Consider the following 21,214-nt stretch of genomic DNA (forward strand, 5'->3'; position numbering starts at 1 on the left):
TAAAGCTGAAAAATCAAAGTTTTGTTGGAAATCAACTACCTGGAGTGGCACTCCCATCAGATTGAAAGCTAGCCCAGCGCGGCTGCGGCTCAGTCCCGGCTGGGGCTGCCCGCTGAGCTGCGGGAGCGTTCCGAGGTGCGAGCAGCGCGTCCCGCTGAGGGCGGACACGCACCGAGCCCTCGCTGCTGCACCGGGACCAGGCCGGAGCTGGCCCGCGCCGCCCCGCCTCAGCCGCGCGCCGGGCCCGCCCCTCCCCGCCCATTGGCTGGCGGGCGGGGGCGGGGCGCGGCGGGGGCGGGGCTGCCGTCAGCTGTTCGCGGCGCGCCCGCCGGCGCCGGCCGCAGTCTGGCGGTGCGGAGGCTGCAGCGGAGGCGGCTCCTCCCGGGACGCCCCGTCCCCGAGGGACGCCCGTCCCGCTTCTCGGTGAGTGCCCAGGAAGCGCCCTCGCCACTGGGGGCCGGTCGCTCTGGGCCAGGTCGCCGTTGAGGGCGGTGCCGAGGCCGGGCGCGATCGTGACAGGGAAGGGGGTTCGCCTCGGGGCTGCCCCGGCCCGGCCGGTCCAGCCCGGAGTCCCGCGCCTGCTGGGGAGCGGGAAGAAAGAGGGAGGGTGCGGGCGAGGAATGAGCTCGGTGGGCGCTGAGAAAGCAGCTGATTCCCTGATGTAGGCGATGGCTGATTCCACAGCCAGCGCTGCCCCTCCCGGGCCGCCCCGCCGAGCTCGGGAGTCTCATCCCACGGCGCTGCCCGGAGAAGCCGCGTTAAACCTCTTGGCCGGGGGCACATCTGCGGGGCTAGAGTCCGGGCGGGGAGGAGTTAAAGGCGGCCAGCGGTGGCGAAGCGAGGCCGGCCAGCTTTGTTTTGGGACGCTGGCACGCACGTGTGCGCTGAGCCCTCCCTCCGCTCCCAGCCCGCCGCCTGTCAGCGCGGGCGTGCGGCTGCCCCGGGCCGCGGCTGTCGCCGCTGGCGTGTGCGAGGAAGTGCCGTGGGCAGGACGCGGCTCCGGAGACGCGGGCGCTGCCCGGGCAAAGACCCGTAGCCCGAACAGTCCGGGGCCTGTGGCTCCCAGCGTGAGCTGTGTTTGGAGGTTGTAGAAGGAGTTCCATTGTAGAACGAGCTGCCCTTCGCGCTGCATCGCCATTCTCTGAAAATCTCTGCAAAAGGGTCGGACCGTATTGCCGGAGGTCGAGTTAAACTTCTTGCTCTTTAAACCCTCTTTTGTTTGGGGTTTGCTCTGTGCCTTTGCTGCACTTCCCTTGAGGAGTGCCCGTGTCCCAGTGAGGCTGACAGATGAGATCTGGCAAACTTTCCTGCAAAGACAAAATACATTCCCACCTGCTTCTCTGTCAGGTGACTGATCCAGCAGAAAAGCTGGCAAGGAGGTCATCCATGCTTGCTTCTTGGGGCCCATAACTCCTTTCAGTGTGCTACTTTAAGCCATGGATGAGAATGTTATGAGTGCTCTGCCACTGTTGTCATCCAGCAGAGTTGCATCCGGCTGTGGGGCTGGTACCTGTTCCGCTCTGCAGAAACTTCTTTGGGAGTTGTGGCTCAGTTGAGTGAACTGCTGAGAGGCAGCAACTTAAATAGGCAGAGTGCCCCTCAGCCAGAGCCCTGTAGAAACTGTTCTTGCACTGCTTTGTCCTGTTGTCTCTAGCTGGTGTCTGGAGTGCTGCTCACCTGGGGGGAGATGGGAGCACCAAGGGCAGTGCTGAACACATCCTTATAAAATTATTATTAATGTCTCCTTCAGGCCTGAAATTCCTCTTGCTAGTCTTCCATTCTGTTAAATGCCTCGCAAACCAGAGCAAAGGAAGAGACATGAAGAGTTGAATTTCACTGCCTTGTTTGGAACTGGGTGGAAATCCTGGAGATGGATCTCTTAGGAGTCTGTCTTCCAATTGGGTTAGATGCACAGGTAACAGTAAAGGGACTCGTGGCATTTTTGGTAATACTGCTTCTAATTGCTTTATGTTTGCAAAGAGCTCTGAGATAGTGATTTAGGGTTCATGGGGGTTTTTCCCCTCTAGCATCTTTGTTCAACTTTGTGCTGTAACGGAGCTCAGGAGTGTTTACTGTGGCAACTACAGAAATCCTGCTTTAAATACTGACACCAGCCATGTTTTTCTTCAGTAGTAGGATGAACCATTGCACTAACGGCACATGTAGGCTTGAGGGTAAGAGGGATAAGGAAGTGACTACATTGCCAAGTTTGGGACATGTCTTAGGTTGAGCTTAGGGGAGAAATGAGAAGTTGAAAGGAAAGTTGGCCCTCATAGGGAGAAGTAATGGAGAGCTTCACAGAAGTGGCTTTGACAATTCTTAAGTTTTGAAACCTCTTGGGTTTCTTAAAAATCTGGCCTTGCAGCCTTATGATTACAAGAGCTTTTCTTTATCAATAAGAAATAGGTGGTAAAAAGTAAATGGGATATACCATAAAGTTCAAGTATAGCAGGCCAAAACAAAGCAGACCCCAAAGAAGCTGAGGGGCTATGAGAAGAATCTGGGTTGCTTTTTGAAATGTCTTTTCAGTTTCTATGTGCTGAGGTTAGGGATTGGCTCTCTACTTGTGAGCAGGTGTGGAATTGGAGCTGTGGACTTACACGCATGTGAACTTTGTCTCTTTCTGGCCCAGCACCTGAGGACTTTCTGCAAAGCCTTAACCTTCACCACAGGTTGCTCACCTCTCCTGTCCATGCAGATGGGCAGCACTGGGAAGTGGGGCAGAGGGAAGGTGTGGTAAAATCGGTTGTGTTTTACTGTTGGAGCAGAAGGCATTCTCTCCTGGACAACATTCTTGCTGTGTCTTAGCTGTTTCCACAAATGTCCCTTTATTGCAGGAGCAATGGATCGCCCCAGCTACCTGGAAGAGGACTATTCTAGCCTGGATGGGCTGGACGATGACGTGTTTCACTCTGATGACTTTGGACTTGCAGGTCAGCCTGGTGAGATGACTGCAACTGGCTTTTTCACACAGAACCAGTCCTACAGCTGCCTTCTGGGGAGATTTCAACTATTCCCCCTCACACACTGCTGTGGCCCCGGTATCAGGCATCCTGAGCAGCAGGACAAGGCAACTCAAACACTCAGCCCATCCTCTTCCAGTCAGGATGTTATGTTGCCTTGTGGAGTCACTGAAGAGCCACGGAGACTCTTCTATGGTAAGAGCACTCCAGTGTCACTAGCTTTGCAGCAAAGAAACTGTCCCTTTAGCACTTCCCCAATCAAGCAAGGTCTCTTTCATTAGGGTGTTTTATTAAAGGACTGAAATTATTTTGTTTTAGTCCTACTCCCTCAAGAAAGACAACCTGTATTTTCTTATCCTTGCTTGTCCACTGCAGGAACCAGACACCTGCTCATTGCTTCTGCTGTCTTTGATATTCCCTCTTTCTCTCTCTGGCTTTATTCTGCCACATTTGATTTTACTGCTAGATGTCTAAATGTTCACTGTGCTTCATATCCCACAATTTGCCTACATTTTTAACTACCAATGGTCTGTCTCATCCACACAGGAAGTGGAAACTCCTAGGAGTTTTCAGTGGAGAGAAGAAGATGCAAAAAGTTACATCTTTTAGCCTCTTCACTGGAGTTAAAGTTTCTGAATAAGTAGCATGTCCATCCAGTATTTTACTAGTAACTGATGGGTCACCACTCAGCTTTTTGTATCCAATTCAGCTTTAATTCAAATCCCTAAAATCACTAAATGACAGAAAACTGAGAAAAAACTGACAAAAAAGATACTTCTACCTTTTTTAGAAGGGGGAGACAACTTGAGGCAGAGATCCTGTAAAACTGCAAAACTGTCCTTAAAAAAATCCCAAGCCACAGTATTTGGCTGAGCTGTAAACAAGTAAAAGGAATCAATTTTAAGATCCCGCCACTCATTTGACGATGGGAATCAACACATCAGTGCTCTGTTTAATCCATATAAGTTTATTTGAAAGCTGGGCAAATCTTTCACTGCACTGTGTTACAGTATACAGTCATTCCTTGGCCTTCAGAAACTAGACTTCAAACGTCAAAAATGTAGGACTATGTACAGCTCTTTCCTCCATGAAGTGTACTGAGCAGAAAAGATAATCTTTGCACTGGAAGAATGACTCTTGTGCTCTGTTTTGTAGGGAGTGCTGGTTACCGTTTACATGTCCCTCCAGCTGGCTTTGTGCTGGATCCGCAGCTCCAGGAGGACCCTCAGGAAGGTCAGCGGGAAGCACGTGCTGAGGTGCAGATCGCACGGAAATTGCAGTGCATTGCCGACCAGTTCCACCGGCTCCACATACAGAGGGTAGGGTGCCTCTGCAGGGGAAAGTGGGCTTTACCTGGCCAAGAGTGCTACTCTGAGGACTGGCTCCAGCCATCGGCTAAGTGAACTGTTGTCTAAGACAGCAGACTGCCAGCAATGATAAAATGGCAGGAGTATCCTGATGCATTTTGCTTATGCTAGATTGCTTACTCTTCCTAAAGACTGGCAGGTGGAGGGAAGAGAATATGAGGGAATATGAATATGAGCATTTAGTGCCCGGAAAGGGAGCTCTTCTGTGTTAGCTGCTGCTATTCCAGCTCTTCCTGTTTTCATCAGCAGTGGGTTTGAGGTTTTTCCCAGGGATCTTCCTCTTGCTTTTTATTACAGCTTTTACTCTTCTCCATTCTCCTCACCACCAGCACCTTGTCTTCTGTGGTACATGTAGCCATCAGTGGCTTATGTCACCTCATTGTCTTGGAGATAACAAGCCTGGAGTCTGTTCTGACACTCCTTGTTGTCTAACGGTAGTTGTTATGTAATGTTGTAAAGAATATTTAGATCATACTAGACTTACTAGCAGCTACTAGTAAGACAGTTGTAGCTAGTGTCTCAGACTTGTGACTAACTTCCTCACCACAAAATACACCTGTAAGATGCTATCAGGTCTGAAAAACACACTCCAGATTCTTGGTTTCTTAAAAAAACAAAACAAAAAGAAAAAAAAAAAACCAAAACCCAAACACTGCTGTTCAAAGAAACAAAATAACCATTACCCCCAGAACCCTTGATTCTTTCTTCCTTGCTCTCCTTCCCCTTTGACTAGAGATAAAATGAAAATCTCAGCCCATAGAGAGATGGTCAGAGGTGGCAGAAGCTTGGCAGTAGGCAGCAGTTTGCCCCTTCTATGCAAGCCCAACAAGGAGGGTGTGCATCTGCTTGTATATGAAGAAATTTTGCTGACTTCAGAAAGGGACAGAAAGTTTATCCTACTCCGAGTTTGTCCTCTGTTAACTGTGGGATCGTTTGCACCCTTTCTCTAAGGTAAGTGAGGATCTCTTTCCGGGTCAGAGAGTGTGGCTTGTGGCTGGGCAAAAGCTTGGTCCTCTCTGTGTCACCTGAGAGCTGAGGAAATTCTGGGACTACTCATCTCCTAATAGGTGGATGATTAAAGAAGGAAAAGGAAGATTAGCCTGTAGAAATGTAGATGGGGCTATGAATGTCATTTAGCAAACTGCAGGAATAAAGAGCTACCACGAGATTTTTAACGTGTTGTTTGTGGTTGAATGGGGTTTTCCCCGGTGGCGCCTTTTCGCCAGCGTTAGCTGCAGGCCCCGCTCTCTCGCCAGGCTGTCTCTCAGGAAAAGGAAGGTTTAACCAACTTGGCAGAGGAGCCCTGCACCGAACTGGTGGAACTGGTTGTAACTTGACCCCTTTCATCTGGGGGGAGTGTCCCTATCTGATGCCCGTGCCTTGGAAACGCGTCCAGGAGCGCCCCCCGGGCCCGGCCCCAGCAGGGCACGCGGGGTCGGGTTCCCGGTGCGCGGCCGCGGCTCCCGGTGCCGGCCCGGCCGCGCAGCCCCGGCCGGCGGCCAGCCCGGCGTGTGGAGCCGTAGTAAACAAAGGCGTCCGGCTGTGCTGGGCGGCGCGGCCCGGCCCGGCCCCCGGGGCCCGCCAGAGGAGGGGCTCCGCGCTCTTTGTTTGAACTGGAACAGCAACAAGTTGTAAAGGGGATGGGAGCCTTCAGCCATTTAAATTTGAAAACAAAACGGGGAAAAAAATACCAAAACCAAAGCAACTCGAAAACTTAATCCGAGGACAGAGCAGTTCAGCCAGTGGTTATCCACAGCCTGACCCTGGGATAGGCCTTGGCGTTTGGATCTGCTGAGGGATTCTTTCTTGTTTGTCAGGAAAACTGAGTATTGAGCCACATATTGGTGTCCAAAGCACTGATCCCTGTAGAGTGTTTGGTTGTCATGCCCAATCCCTTCCCTCCCAGTCCTGCATGGAGGATTTCCTTTGGCTTTTGGCATGAATCCCCCGTGGAGAACCCCTCTGTCCTATGAGCAATGTCTCTGCCCGGCCCGTTGCTGAAGGAGCAGGCGGTCTGCCCCTGGAGACACGTGAGCCGTTCTCAGTGTGCTGAGGTTTGGAAGGCGCAGTCTCTGAGGCATGGAAAACTGGGCTGTCGTTTATCTTGCTGTGAAACTAACCCCTGATTTGAAAACCCCATTTCAGCTTGTCTAAAACATTTGGTCAAAACCAACTTTCCAGAGTGGTCTCTTGAATCAGATTTAGAATACCACAAAGTTAGTCACACCAGTGTGGTCTTGTGAAGTCCTGAGAGAGAGCAAGCTTGGTTTTCAACAAGCTGTGCCTGTTTTCAGAGCCTACAAAACATTTATCTGTGAACCTGTGAAAAGAAAATGTGTGTGCCCTTCCTTTCAGTGCAAGTTAGGAAAGGCTTTTAGCATTGGAATGGTGCATCCAGGTAGCTCAAGAGCTGCCTTGCCATGGCTCTTGACTTCTTAGAGACTCTCCAGCAGTTCAGGTATCGCCCCCATTCTGCTGCTGCAGCAGCAGCAAGGCTGTGTTGACACAAAGGGTGCTGGTTAATGTACATCCCTGGCTGAGAGAGAAACTGAGCAGGCAATTGCTGCTGAGGCTGACATCACTGAGTTGTCATTGGACTCTGCTGCATGCATGGTCTAACCCCATCCTACACTTGGAGCCCTGGAGAGTCATTGTTATCTCTTCTCTGGGCTTCTGGAGCTAAATGGTATTTATTCTGTGGTTCTTGGCTATACAAAAGATTTTTGGGTATGTATCTAGCAAGAATAAGAAAATTGGCTGCACCTATGCTTGCTTTTGGCATGAAAATCACTTTCAGAGTTTCATTTCCTATTAATATGTTAAACAGAAAACAGTAATATAAAACCTGGCTATTTCATCCTTAGAACAGTGCTAGAGCAATAACACAACATTCCCTAGAACTCCATGTCTTTCATCTCCTCAAGATGCTGAATTTCTTGTAAGAAGACTTGAGCAATGTTCTGTGTTCCTAAATAGCAGAGCCTGCTACAGGTTGATCTAGATTGCAAGGGCTCTTGCAGAATGACTTGTGAGACCCATATATATGGGTTTTTTTGAGTTCTTTACTGTCTCTTACTTGATTGAGGCTGTGTAGCTTCTAGCAGACTTCCCTGTTTTATTTTTTTCACCCTGCCCCTGGAAAACAAAGGTAGAGGGAAGCCATGCTTTCTGCAAGAGAAGCCAGTACCTGCCACCTCCTCCTTGGTTTGAAGCAACTGTGTCTTTGCTATGGAATCAGTGAACTGCTGCTGTAGCTCAGCCTGTGGCTGAATTTCAAGAGCATGCTCTGACATTATGGAAAACAGAGCTGAGCTTATGGGTTGGTTGGCTGGGATATGTTTCCCACACCCCACATGTCCAGGCTGTGGCAACAAGTGCTTGGGCTCTGCTTCAGGACCTGAGTGCACTTGGGTTTCCTTGCCTTGAGGAGGGGCTTTGAGCTGTGCTGAATGGAGAGTGTATTTCATGACATGAGGGGTTGTTAGATGGGGTTGTGTGAGTACACAACCAGGAATGGTGGTGGCAGCAAAGCCGTCCCAGAGGAGTAGGGGGTTATCCAGGGGTGGGGTGGATGACACTGTATATCAGGATCACACCCCTTCAGTTTGATGGGCTCCAGTGAGGCATTGGAACTCTATAGCTTTTTCCAAATAAAATAACTCTTTTTAAGCAGGCTGCAGCTTTGAGGGGACTGCTTTTATCATATTTCTTCTTCGTGGAGATAAGATCACTTCACAGGGGATAAAATTGTCTCTTTAAGAGCCAAGGAGTGGTAGCCTTGAACAGTTCTGGGCTCACGTCCAAGCAGAGCCACTGACTTGCTGTATGACCTCAGACAAGTCTCTTGACCTCCTTGTGCTTCAGTCAACCCATCTGGAAAGCTCAGTTTAAAAAAAGCTGAGCCTCAATGAGAACCAGATGCTGAATCAGAACTGAGCTTTCTTGAGTAAATAAGTGCATTACAAACAACAACAAAGTCCCTTTCCAACACATCAGGAATCCTGCAGTTGATTTAGATATGCTGACCATGCTCAAAAATCCTCTGTGGATCTAGCTATAGAAAACTTTGTTTCTCTAAATTCCCCAGTTGGTTCAGCAAGTAAGTCTTACCATCACTGCAACAGGGTTCAGCAGCCCATGGAACACAAATGCCTGCATCCACACTGGCTGTGGGCAGACAGCTAGGCATGTACCTGTTTGCCTCAAGCTAATGACACTGAAAATGTCCAGAAGGAAATGTTATTTTCCTTTGAAAGTGAAACGTGTTATGTTTTGCATACTTCTTCCTGTCTGTCTCTCATAAAAGTTATCAGGGCCTCCTCTGAGACACTTCTACTTATGCAACAGGGAGCCTGCATCGCTTGTCGGAAACTTACTGGCGTGAGAGAAGGGGTGCATAGTACTACATGGGCATCATTTATCCCAAACTCCGTCAGGCTTTTTGTACTATTAAGGATATTCAGGGCATTTTAACAGTTGCTTTTTACATTGGAATTGTTTGCAGAAATCTGTTCTTTATGATGACCTTATATTTCAGGAAAAATGTTCAGGAATGCTTCCTAATAATAATGCAGAGATTCAGACTGTTCTGCAGCTAAGCCTGTAGCACCAGCAGCTCCATACTTCACTTGCATCTACAGTCTCTCTGAGACCTGGGGTATGTGTTTTTGTTCATTTGTTTCTTGAGTAGGTCAGTGTGTTTCAGGATCTTCCCTGCTGCTCTGCACAGCAGTGGGTCACCTCTTCAGCTCTGCTTTCTGTGTGTTGCCCACTGGTGCAGGACTCGAATCTCCAGCTGAGGATGCACATGGTGAGGGAGAGAGAGCCTGAAGTGAGTGAGACCAGTTTAAAGGGTGGGGGGTGGGGTGGGTGTGAGTTTGGGAAGCCTGAGATGTAAAACAAAGTTCTTTCAGGGCTATGGAACTGGAATCCTACACTGCATTCTTGTGGTCAGTGGAGTAAAAAATTTGATATAAGGAGGTAGAAACAGATTTTTTGTTTAATGTTATTAGATTTTTCCCCCTTTCTTTTCATTATGACAAATGACAATGAAGGAAGAGGTGGCCTTGGAAGTGTACCTTCCCCATGCATACAAATGACAGAACAACTTGCTGCCCCTTGTCTATCTTGTTTTGAAATCCTGCTGCCCATGGAGCTGATTACTTGACATGTAGGTTAACAGAAATGTGCTGGACCATTTCACATCTCGTCTGAAATGGTATTCTCTGGTATGTTAAGAAAAGACACTGAGAACAAGAATGTAATTATGCCACTGTATAAATTTGTGTTTCTACTGTATCTTGAATGTTATATGAAGTTCTGGTTTCCTTCATCAAAAATGATGCAGCAGAACTGGAAAAGGTTCAGAGAAGGGCAAGACAGATGATAGAACTTCCATATGAAAAAATGAGCTAAGGACTGCTAAGCCTAAAAAAAGATACAAACCAAGCGGGAAGCAATATTAAACAGAAATCAAAAGTGACATGAAGGAGATGAATAGACTAATTTCTCCCAGTACAAGAACTAGGCAAAATCGAGTCAAACTAGTGGGAGCCAGCTCAAAGTAAATGAGGTCATTTTTCATGGAACAGGTGAAAGCTGTGGAGCTCCTTGTCAAGGCATATTGTGCATCCCAGTGCTTTATCTGGGTTCAAGGGGAATTGAGACAAGTTTATGGCCATTGAGGCAGACGTTAAATAAACAGAAACCAGATCTGACTCAGAAAATCCTAAGCTCAAACCAGTTAGATGCTGAAAGAGAGTACTAGTGGAAGCTATTGCATGTACTTGCCCATAGCTTTCCCTCAGGCAGCCATGTAAGGCTGCTGCTGGAGGCTGGGCTATACAAACTCTTGATGCAAGCCACATATAATCATTGTGTATCAGTTTAATAAGACACACAAAACTTCTACATCATCCTAATCTAGCCTCTTCTATGTTTTCAGCTGACAAAAGACTTAAATATATTACATGTATGTTCCTGCTTAAAATAGGGGATAATGTTAAAAAGCAAAACTTCCTGCCTAGCTCTGATAGAGAAGGTGGGCAGAGGATAAGGGAGCTGGGAGGGAGCAGGGTGGCAGGAGAGGCGTGCAAGCTCTGTGCAACTGTGTGCCATGAATCCTGCTGGACACAGGACTGTCTTGAGGCAGTGGGGCCACAACCTCAAAAGACCAAGATTGCCCAGAATAAAGAGCACAAAACAGGTCTTTGAGACAGTGCAGGTGAATTGTTCGGCAGTATTTCTAACATCAGTGTTCAGTGCTGCTGTCTCTCCTGTACAACCCTTTCAGTCTCCGCAGGTTCTTCTGGATCTCCTCAGCTCTTGCAGCACTGTGACAGTGGTAAAATGCTTTCTGCTTGTAGCAGTGTGACAGCTGAGAAATTATTTTTGAATTAAGAAGTAATTGTGGTAATGCCCCACTTATTTTTTATTGTGGGAGAGTAGAAAATGCAGGTTATAACTTGACTGAGATCATACAAGGATTGCTGATAGGAACCTAGTTCTTCTGCCTCCAGCCCTCCACCTAAGTTGGTTGATCTTATTAAGATAGTGCCATCTCTGAGGGGGATGATGAGATATTTGGACTGATTATTTACAGAAAGGAGTGTACATGTTTGTATTTTACTCAATTAAATTTTATGGTGGAAGGGCAGGAAAGCAAGTGCCCAAATGCAGAGTTCTCTTTTGTTTCAAGCCACTGAGGAGGAATGTCCTGCCAGCCTTTATAGTCTCCGTTTGGATGTTGGGGTTTGTTTGTTTGTTTGTTCCTCCTCACTAGCCGCCTTGCCAATTGAAAAGGAATCCTTCCAAGGACCGGACCACGGCAGAAAAAAATAGCGGTCCAAAAACAAGCAGTGAGGCAACTGCTGTTAACCCCAGCTGGGTTTTCTGTGATGGGAGCCAGACCCGAGGGCGCGCTGGCAGCGGGGCCGGAGCCCCCGGGGCCAGCGGAGCCGGCGGGCGGGCGCGGAGGAGCGGGCGGTGCGTGCGAGGGCCCGGCCGGCCGTGTTTGCGCTCGGCGGCTGTGTTTATATCGCCGGCTAAATTTAGCCTCTGACTCATCGGCGCTGCTGACGAGAGTTTGCGCTGCCCGCAGGCTCCAGCCCTGCACCTGCCCTCCCGCCGCCTCCCCGCGCAGCCGGGCGGCCCCGCGCCCACCCCTGCCCCCCCCCCCCCCCCCCCCCCCCCCCGCGCCAGGATATTTTTCCTGTAAAAACTTTTAAAGTGTTATTTTAAGCAAACCCCGAGGCAGACTTTAATCACTAGGGGGGGTCTCCGCAGCAGTGAGCAGTTTTGGGAGCGCCTCCCTTCTGCTGGTGAAGCAATGGATGCCAAACACAGGTCAGCGGGTCCCGGGCCCGCGCAGGGCAGGCATGAACACCGGGAGCTGTGGAACAGCCCTGCCCCATCACACGCAGGTTCAGTCAATAAACCCTTAAAGAGGTCAAAAATTCTTGCAGCTGCCAGCTGTGGCTGGGCGGTGTGGGGTGTCCTCTCCTGGGTATCTCTTCCAGCACTCTCACACACCCACCCCACACCCAGAGCATGGGACCGAGCCGTGGCGGACCCCGGGCGGCAGGTACAGAGTGGTATCAGGCACGGTTCTGTGGAAATGCGGGACTTTTATTTACCATATTTGTGGAAAATAAGCCAGCGTGCCCCTCGGGATGGGGAAGGAGGGGAAGGCCGAGGGCCTGGGAACGCAGTGGCCGGTGGTTGCCCTTCCCAGGTTGCCGTCAGCTGGCTGTTGCCATGGCGGCTGTCTGCTTCCCCTTCCTGCCCGCGCTGGAGAGGAAGGCGCGAATGGCGGCGTGTTTGTTTTTAAACGCCGAGAAAGCTCAGGAAGGGCTCACCTGCGCAGCTGCGCCCGCAGCGGCCTTGGGGCAGCAGCCGCCGCTGGTTGCTGCTCCGTCTGTGCCCTCTCCCGTGCTTGGGCTGGGCAGCCATGCGTTGGTTTTGGGGGTCCCCTGCACCCTACGTCCTTTGGCTTTGCCCAGTATTGTCTGTCCTCTCTCCACAAACACACGTGTTGCTCATCTTGTTGCAAAGTCTGATGGAGGCTCATGAGAAAGGAAGCAATACTTGACATGACGCCTCCTTTTACTACAAGTTGAGTCCCTGTAAGAGTCATTGCAAGACAGAAGGATTGAGTTTCCTGATTAAGGGCTCTCATCTTCTTTATTGTGGTACCATGAGAAGCCATGTGGCTGAGCTCCTCTTTCATTTTTTTCCTCTATTACTGCCTCCTTTTTTTCTCTGCTGGTTCTACACATGCATTATACTTTGATCATTAGGAATCACAGCTGGAAAGATTTGTATTTGACTTCCAATGGCCTGCATTTCTCTCTCCAGTAGGGGACACCTTCTGTAACCTCTGTTGCCTTGGGGACTGTGACTTTCTAGTCTTTGTAAGCTAAAGCATATTTTGTGGTAGCACAATATGCCTCCAGCCACCTGGCAGCCAAAACAGCCTTCAGCGATGAGTCAGCAACTGCTCCTGGTGTGCAAGTATTTTTGTATTCAGTGAATAAATACAATTCCAACAACTTGTTGCTAATACTTGTATTAGTCATTAAAGGAAGAATAATATTTTTATGTACACATATGCAATTATTCTCCTTTTGCTCTTATAGCACCATTTAGGTCCATATTAATCCTTCTAGTTAAGATGGGATCAGAATATGACCCTTAATTGTCTGGAAGCTATGAAGCAAAGTCAGAAGCTGCCCATGAGATCAGGAGGGTAGATGGAGTGTACCAGACAGACCCACATACATGTGCATATGACAAGCATATTTACTTTTTTAAACAAGGCTGTTAATGGCACGTGTAGATCAAGTGTAAAAATGAGTCTTATTAATCTGTTAAACATTCATGCTCATGGATTCAAGGAGCTGTGTCAAAGAGACAGTATTTTCTTTGAAGTGCATCACCTGTCCTGATCTTCCCTTTGATCACCCCGTGCAAGGGCTTGGTAGGAGTACAAAAGGTTTTGACGTCTGGAGTGCTATTTGCCAGATACGTATCTGTATGCTTAGAGTGTGAAACATGTATTAGGAACTAATTGTGGGGAAGGACTAAGTGTCGGGTCAGTCATGTTCCTCTTTCATTTGCTTCCAGTAAAAGTCTTGCATGGTTTTTTTTTGTGTTTGTTTACAAGTAGTCTGGTTTTTGGTTCAGCAGAGTTCATGGAAGAGGCTTCGCTAATGTACTGTTGCTGCAGAGAACACTTTTCCTGTAAAATGGCCTTTTCTTGTGACTCATTGAAGCATTCATGCTAACATTTCAGACAGACAGTCTCTTAAGGATATCCCCTTTAAAAAGCAGCAGCTGCAATAGGAAATGGTTTTATGTGTTTCCAGCTTTGTGTTGACTTACTGTATTCACAAGTCTACTCTTCTTTAGTTGAAGTTAGTGTGGAGGGCAAAAGGGGCTTCTTTCCTTCTTGGGAAGGAAGCCTCAAAAGGGTTATTTTGTTGCTCCCACATGGAGGTGGCAAAGCGTTCATCCCTGGTATTTTTATGCAGTAGTGATTCTGAGGATTGAATTATTTTGATAAAGGGCAAATCAGCCTTGTGAAGCTTAGGGAATTGATACACCAGTATCACAATAGTTATGAATCTTAGAAAAATGTCTCAAAATATATCACATTTTAAAAAAACATATATGCCAGGTTCATGGAATCACTGTTCTGGGTTTTTGTGTCCATCCTGAAAGGTAAATTATACCACACCAAAAACTCCTCAGTCTTGAAATATTTAAGAATTTTGGTCTTGGCTAAAGCGTATCTGGGGAAAAAGACACAGAAACTTGTGAAAAGGGCATTTTTTAGTTATTTCCATAAATTGTTTACTGCAAATAATGTCTGCCATTCCATTCTGTGGCTCTTGCCCCATGCTGAATTAGTACCACAGAAAGCAGATCAGCTCAGAAGCAGAGCTGTAACTCCAAACCCCATTAGCTAGGCTTGCTGCTGAAGCCCATAGTCCCAGGTTGCTCCTCTTCACAGGTCATCATCTTTCTGTTGTCCTCAAACAAGCATCAGTCTGAGTACATGATGCCATGGATCAGACAGTTTAGGATGACCTGTTAAACAGTAAGGGCAACTTATGGGATTAGTTCTGGCCTTGATCATTGTGCTGCTCTAGTTCACTTTCCAGCACTGCTGTGGGGACAGGACATTATGAGTGAGCTGCTCCAGGATGTGGGCCAGTGAAAGTGTGTGTGGGACCACACCACCATGGAAAAAAATGCTGGCTGAATACAGACCTAGGGAAATGCAAGCAAGCCCTAGATCTAGGAATAAAACCTGGAAAGCTGCCCTCAACATAGTGCTCTATTTTCTACTTCAAAGCAAAATGGTGTCAACATTCTTAAAAAAGTTACTCGAGATGGTATGCTTCTTATAAGCAAGGGTAAAATATTTCCTATTCTGCTCTTGCATGGAAATCTCCTTGAGTGTGTTAGGCAAATACATGAAACAATTTTAATTGGAAAAGGACAAAAATGCTGTACCAAAAAGTGACTTCAAGAGGCAGTAATAGCTTGATAAAAACATGGTGTCTGCATGTCACAGGGACGTTGTGGTTCCCTGTGCAGTTTGAGCAGTTTTAGGAGTGTGGCTGTAGGGAGGAGGGTGCCAAGAATCTCTGGAGTTTGATGAGGAAGGGAAAGCCTGGTCAAACTGAGATGCGAGTAAAAATAAGTAAATAAGCAAAAGTTGCTTTTGCTTTTTGAGACCAAATTAGTGTTTTTTAAGCCAGTCCTACAGGACAATTTATAAAAGATTGTTCCCCTGTATACCTAGCAATGCCTGTGCAATCAGTAAGGACTGAACCCAGGACTAGTTACTTTGAAATAAATAATAGCAGGCTCTAGAGCCACTACTTACAGGTTGTGCTACAAAGGCAGTGCTCTTGAAATGTGCCGTGGGATCTGTGTGAACTTTTCCAAATCCATTTCTTCTTCTTGTTAATTTTTGAGGGCAAGAATAATGACCCACTGCTAAGATGCAAGATGAACACAGGTTTTCTGGAAGCCTCTTTTGTGTGTGCTTGTGATTCAAATGGCACAGATCTACTCACACTGGAATACGAACATAATTTAATGGCTATCTGGAAGGGCTTTGAAGAGCTGTCTATTGACACATCTCCAATACACCAACTCCAGTTGCAACTCTCTTATTTGTGATTATGTAAAAAATGCCTTGCAACTGTGTTGTTCTGCCCTGTTGGGCTAATCTGAGTTGAAACATCTTGTTCATATAATGTGCTTCAGTGCTCTTTTATGAACTCCTGTGTACTGAGGCAAAGTTGTGGGAAGCCAATATTCTGTTTCCTCGTCTGCTGGGGATTGGGGAGGGGGGTAGGGGGTGGAGATTTGGGCTGGTTTGTTTTGTTTTCCAGAAATGATCAAGCCTGCTTAGCAAATATGGAATTCTGGATGAGAAAATGAAGACTGACTTCTAATAGAGAGTCGGTTATTGAGGTGAAATAGTATCCCAGACTGGGCAATGTAAGGAGAAACCCACCTGTTTGTACGAGATGCCATTAAAGTGCAGGAAGGTGGGGGTATAATCGGAGCCACTTTTGCAGGGGTGATTACTTATAACAAAAGGAGGAACAGCGTCCCTGTCCCAAAGCTGCATTATGTAGTCTGGTGTCCCCCTGAAACTCAACTCCCATGTTTCTTCCTTGACAATGGGACCTGAAATAACCTCTTGGTTTTGGTTTTTTGTGTGTTTTCAAGTATGTTCTTGCTTAAGGTTTAATTGGCTCCAGTCAGTAGGAAAGGGCTCCAAGGCTGATTATTTATGGCTTACTGTCAAAAGTGGCTATAAAAAGGGCAGTATTATCTTGGAGATGCTGGGAAGGAAAATGTGGTGGGGGGAGGGTGGGGGAGTGTGTGTGTGCACGAATGTGTTTTCTTGTACTAGATGAAATCAGAGTTTTGCTGTCTCAGCAGTGTGGTTTAAATTGAAGATTAACCCTTTGACCTTCACGGTGTCAAATCACTTACAGATGGATCACCAGTTATATTTTTTCTTTTTTTTACTTTCGGGGTGAAGGGGGGCTTTTTTTTAAAAAAAAAAAAAAGGTTGTTTGTTCATGCAGCTGGGGCTTTTGAAAGGCTCAGAAGCCAATCTGATTAAAAACAGCACTTGGCTAAACTCTGAGAAATCCTACAAGCAAAAAAAAAAGTTTAATCCTCTTGTGCACAATGCATAAAGGGTCTGCTCTTTTCTTTTTGTAATGTTAGAGCTACAATTATTTCTGGAGAACTTATCATTTCCCTCTCTCCCCTCATCCCTTGCTGCACCCCCTTGTTATGCTGATGGGATTAAAGTGTCTGCTCTTGAAAAGTGTAGCTGAGTTGTTATTGGAAAAGAGAAGTGGTATGTTGCAATTTTAGAAATATAAATAACCTTGCTTTAACTGTTCTTCTCTACAGCATCAGCAGAACAGAAATCAAGTGTGGTGGCAGCTTTTTCTCTTCCTACACAACTTGGCCTTAAACACGGAGGTGAACAGGAACCACACTGGGCAGAGGTGAGCTTCGCCCGCCTGTTTCAGGCCACATCCAGTCTGCAGGGAGCACTGAACAAACACTGGTTCGGGGGCGAGACGTTGCACACCGCCGGCCGGATGTGAGGACTCTGACTTTCGGATACTCGTCTTCAAGTCTGGGTGTTTTCACGGACTCTTCTTTGCTGCTGCCTGCCTCGCGAGGCAGGGAGCTCTTGTCCAACACTGTTGAAGGAAAGCCAGAATGTGGGTGTGTTTGGTAAAGCTTGCTGCTGGCTCCCCGCACCGGTGACCTCTGTGCAAGGGAGGCAGGTATTAGACTGACGGCTTCCTCTGCCCTGTGTAGTAGGGGATGGTAGAGTGCAGGAGTGTCATTTTGGCTGCTAGTTAAAAGTGATGCCTGGGATTGATGACTAAACATACTTGGGGTATCTTTTAGAGCAGAGATGCTCAATTCCTCCACGTTTTTAGCAGTGAAAAACATTCAAGTAGCTTGGTTCCATCAGGTTACTTGTTTTATTCATTGGTTAGTGTTTATTTCATTGTGCCCTGTGTGAGAGAAAATCACAAAGAAATCTGACCTTTTCGCCCATTCCAGTGGGCACCACTTGCAGCGCTCTCACAAGAAAAGCTGTTCTTTGTCATTGCCATCAATTAAAAAATAAATAAATCAGTAGAACAGGCTGAAAAAGAAACCTTCTTGGGGTTGCTGGTGGCTACTAGCTTCTGCCTGCTTTCAGTTCAGTGTTCTCAGTGCCCATGAGCCAGCAGGAAGCCAAAATCCATGGAATATCGCATGTGTCATTCTTCTACAATGCTAATGTGTATGTTTTTAGTAGTTTTATGATGGATGTTTATTTTATTTTGGTTTTCTTTTCTTCTACTCTATAATGTGGTTGGTCAGGAAGGTTTAGATCCCAGGCATCCGATAATTTTGCTTCAGGATTTGACAGGGAAATTAACTAGCATCTAGTCTGATATGTACACTGTACAAGCAGTCTGTCCATTACTCTAGTGTGTAGTATTTGGAGGCTGCTGTAAGCATATACTGACTAGCAGCAGTAATGTTATTTCAAGGGAGATCTTCTGTCAGTTTGTATGCACTCAGAGGTTTGTCCGTATGGCTGACACTATTGGACCAGCACAGGGAAACTACCCTACCAAAAAGAAGTAGCCTAAAATATTGATGGCTGCTTCTCTGTAGCCTTAAATATACTTAGTTCAAGACCCAGTGACAGCTAGGGCAAAACATGAACAGAGAAGCAATACAGACCTTATTATTTTTTCTGAAAATTTCCATATTGCCACTGCACCTTTTGTAGGTCTCAAATGATACAACCAACTTGAGGAAGAGCTGTCCAGAGAATTGCTCTTCAGTTGTGTTAGAAATGTTCAGCTGCAGGTGTTGAGAAATTCTTGATCCACTCTGAAAAATACTCATTACTGTACGGAAGAGTAGTTTACTTGCACATATGCTTTCCTTCTCCACCCCTCTTTGCATATTTGTCTCTAATTCCTGCTTTCTCTGGTATTTGTAATCTCATCATTGCACTGTAGTGTCTGGTAACAGTTTGCTGAACAGAGTTAAATTTGGAACTTCTTGCTTTCTCTCAGACCCATTCTCTTTGATTTTCATCCTGCTTCTACTGTGGCAAAATGTACTTTAGCTCCCTGAAAGAGGTTCCCAAGCCTTTTTCACCCTCCTATATTCACAGTCACTCTCTTTAAACATAAGGAGAGAGTTTATGTGAGAAAAGCTTTTTTTCTCCTTTTGTGTTATTTTTCTAGCTAGAGCTAGAGTAATATGTTTGTCCATGATGGTTAATAATTCATATAAATGAATCTCAAGTAATATTTTTGGGGGTGGGTTTATGCAGAGGGAGGGTGGGAGGTTTTTTTCAGGAGGGGGAATTGTTTTTGGTTTTGTATTGTTCCTTTAAGCATGTGCACTACAGAGTTACCCAGAGTGATCTAAGTGATAGCTGTTGCTGACTATGCTGCAGCAGGATGGAAGCTGCTCTCTGCCCACGCTGCCAGAGATGAGGCTTTCCATACTTTGCTTTGCACAGTCTGCTTGATGTAAATGCTGGTCATTGGAGAAAGAGGACTTAAATGGTGGGGAAAGCCTGAGGTGTAGTGCAAGCACAGATTGAGCTGGGGACCCCTGAGAAACCAAATATAAAGGAGAAGACTCTTAAATAAGAAGCTCTTTAAGAGGCAGTAGTGGAAGTGTGGAGGCTCGGGAAGCAATGCAGCAATGATGCCTCCCCTTGTGGCATGCCCTTGGACATGATGCATGCCTTTCCCTCTGCTTGCCAGGACCCTTTTATCAGGAACAGTCAATGCTACATCATAACCCTGCAAACTATGAAAAATTCAGCAACTGCTTCTAGCATTTAAAAATCATTGTGAGCTTTCCCCTTTCCCTCTGCCTTGACTTGATGGTCAAACAGGCTAATAAGGCCTGTCCTCTGGATGCATAAGCTGGAAAGATAAGTCTGGTACTGCCACTTTCTAGTGTTAAGATCTGACCAATTCATCTAGGACGAGACTCTTCTTAACATGGAGAAACAAGTGCCTGAAATGGTTCCTCAGTCAGGCTGCTGGCCTCAGTAAAGTCATTTGGCTCAGGGAAAGACACATCTTTGCCAGTCCATATTTCCCACTGCAACAACAGACTTATCAAAATTGGTCATGCCAGGGTCTCAAAACCTCCTTGAACAACAATACTTCATTGGAGACATAGAGCTAATGCTAGACAAAGGCCGACTTCCTGCAATATGTGTGTTGGTTACTGGTGCCAGAGATTTACAACCACTGATAATATATTTTAATTATATTCCATATCTGCGTATCTCAGAGAAAGGAAATATGCTCTGTCAACCCAAAAGTATTACTTTGCTTCTTGTAGATTTGGAGGGGCAGGCTGGTTATTCGCTTAGGGAAAAGCAAATACTTCATACTTAAAGTCTCACCTATTTGGGGAAATGGTTTCACACATTTAGCAACAAAGACATGGATGCACAACTCTCATGCATGTGTCACCCATTCTGTGTTTGTAAGGCCCCTTTGAACACCTGCTGGGGAGATCTTGCCCACAGAGCAGCTAGCTACTGCAGCATGGCCAGGGACATACATTGATTATTTGGAGAAATGGTTCCAAAGAACATGATTTAAATCCTGTGCTGAAGGGTTATGCTCAGGTCTTTAGATATGAGTTTGTTCTGGTGTAAGGAATGGGATGCTTTCTCTCTGTGCTGTGAACTACAGTCTAGCAATTTAGAAAGAAGAGTTGGATCTTTCTCCTAAAACAAATTCCTGTTTTTAATGAGCAGTTCTTAAGAAAAACTTGAGCTGCTGCTCATGGTGCCAGCAGCCTTTAAATATCTTTTTTGCCTTCCCCAGATCTCCAAAATGGCTTCAGAACTCAACTGTCCTTACTTGAGGGATGGAGTTCTTTCCATCCCTTCCCAGCTTCCTACTCTTTTGATTATCTTGTAGCCTGCTCATCCTAGGATCCAGCAAGCCTGGTGCTGGTAGGGAATTGTTAGCTTTATTTTTGTTTCCTGCAATTTTTGAAAGCTGAGCCAGTAATCACAAAGTACTGCCCAGGGATAGCTGCAAACTGCTGCAAATAGAATACAAAAAAGGCAGGAAAGAATGAAATTGCATGGGAAGTGCTACTTCTGGATCTGTATCAGGTTGCAGCCCTCTCTCAAGGTGCTGATGATCCCTGGTAGTATTGAATTCCTGCATAACTGGTCACATATTTCAGTTTAAATAGGTTGTTAATAAATATTTGTTGGCTAAACTCTTGTTTAGGAGTCCTGAAAGAAACTTCCTTGTCAGCCTTTGTTTTGGAGCTGTGTATCAGCAAGAAAATGGAGGCAAGGAACCCAGCCTTTCTTGGTGTAGAAAGTGTGATTGCAAAGACATCTTTCTTTCTACTGGCTGTTTATTTCGTCCCCTCAAGCCTGGATTAAAGGTATAGGCAATGTGTGTATGTGAAGTTACTGCAGTCCTCGAGTTGCTCCATAGCAGTCACTGGAGCTGTACCCAAGGTGGAACCTCATTCGGTGTGGCACTTGGCACTCTTCTGGGAAACAGCAGATCCTGACCATTAGTAAACTAGGAAGAAAGGTTGGTTTGTTGGTTTTGGGGTTTTTTTTTAAGAAAAAGCAAAATTACTTGAGGCAGTTATTACAATGTGACCCTATCAACTGTACAATGAATTCCACCCTTCTGCTGCTGGTCCTGACCCATATCTCTGCTGAAGCTGTGGGAATGGTGAGACTGTGACATGCTGAACGGTGTGATATTGAGGGTATTTTTAAAGGGAAAAATAGGGAATGTACTC

The 21,214-nt window shown here is 46.5% G+C and overlaps 1 protein-coding gene across 3 annotated transcripts; it reads left to right on the forward strand.

The window, feature by feature from the left end:
• The first annotated feature begins 345 nt into the window (after positions 1-345).
• BMF (Bcl2 modifying factor) lies at positions 346-18,665 on the forward strand. 3 transcript variants are annotated; one of them, XM_054275909.1, is made up of 4 exons: positions 346-423; positions 2,838-3,158; positions 4,119-4,282; positions 16,784-18,665. In XM_054275909.1, exons 2-4 carry the CDS (start codon positions 2,843-2,845, stop codon positions 16,883-16,885), a joined length of 582 nt encoding a protein of 193 aa, XP_054131884.1. In that variant the 5' UTR covers positions 346-423; positions 2,838-2,842; the 3' UTR covers positions 16,886-18,665. The 3 variants fall into 3 exon arrangements, with proteins under 3 accessions (XP_054131884.1, XP_054131886.1, XP_054131885.1); XM_054275911.1 differs by having other exon boundaries at positions 2,838-2,933; XM_054275910.1 differs by lacking the exon at positions 346-423 and adding an exon at positions 1,816-1,915.
• The last annotated feature ends 2,549 nt before the right edge of the window (positions 18,666-21,214 follow it).

This window comes from Melozone crissalis, unplaced genomic scaffold (genome assembly GCF_028551555.1).
Source record: "Melozone crissalis strain CALT ecotype California unplaced genomic scaffold, PUWL_Pcris_2 ptg000018l_1, whole genome shotgun sequence".
In the NCBI taxonomy this organism is placed as follows: domain Eukaryota; kingdom Metazoa; phylum Chordata; class Aves; order Passeriformes; family Passerellidae; genus Melozone; species Melozone crissalis.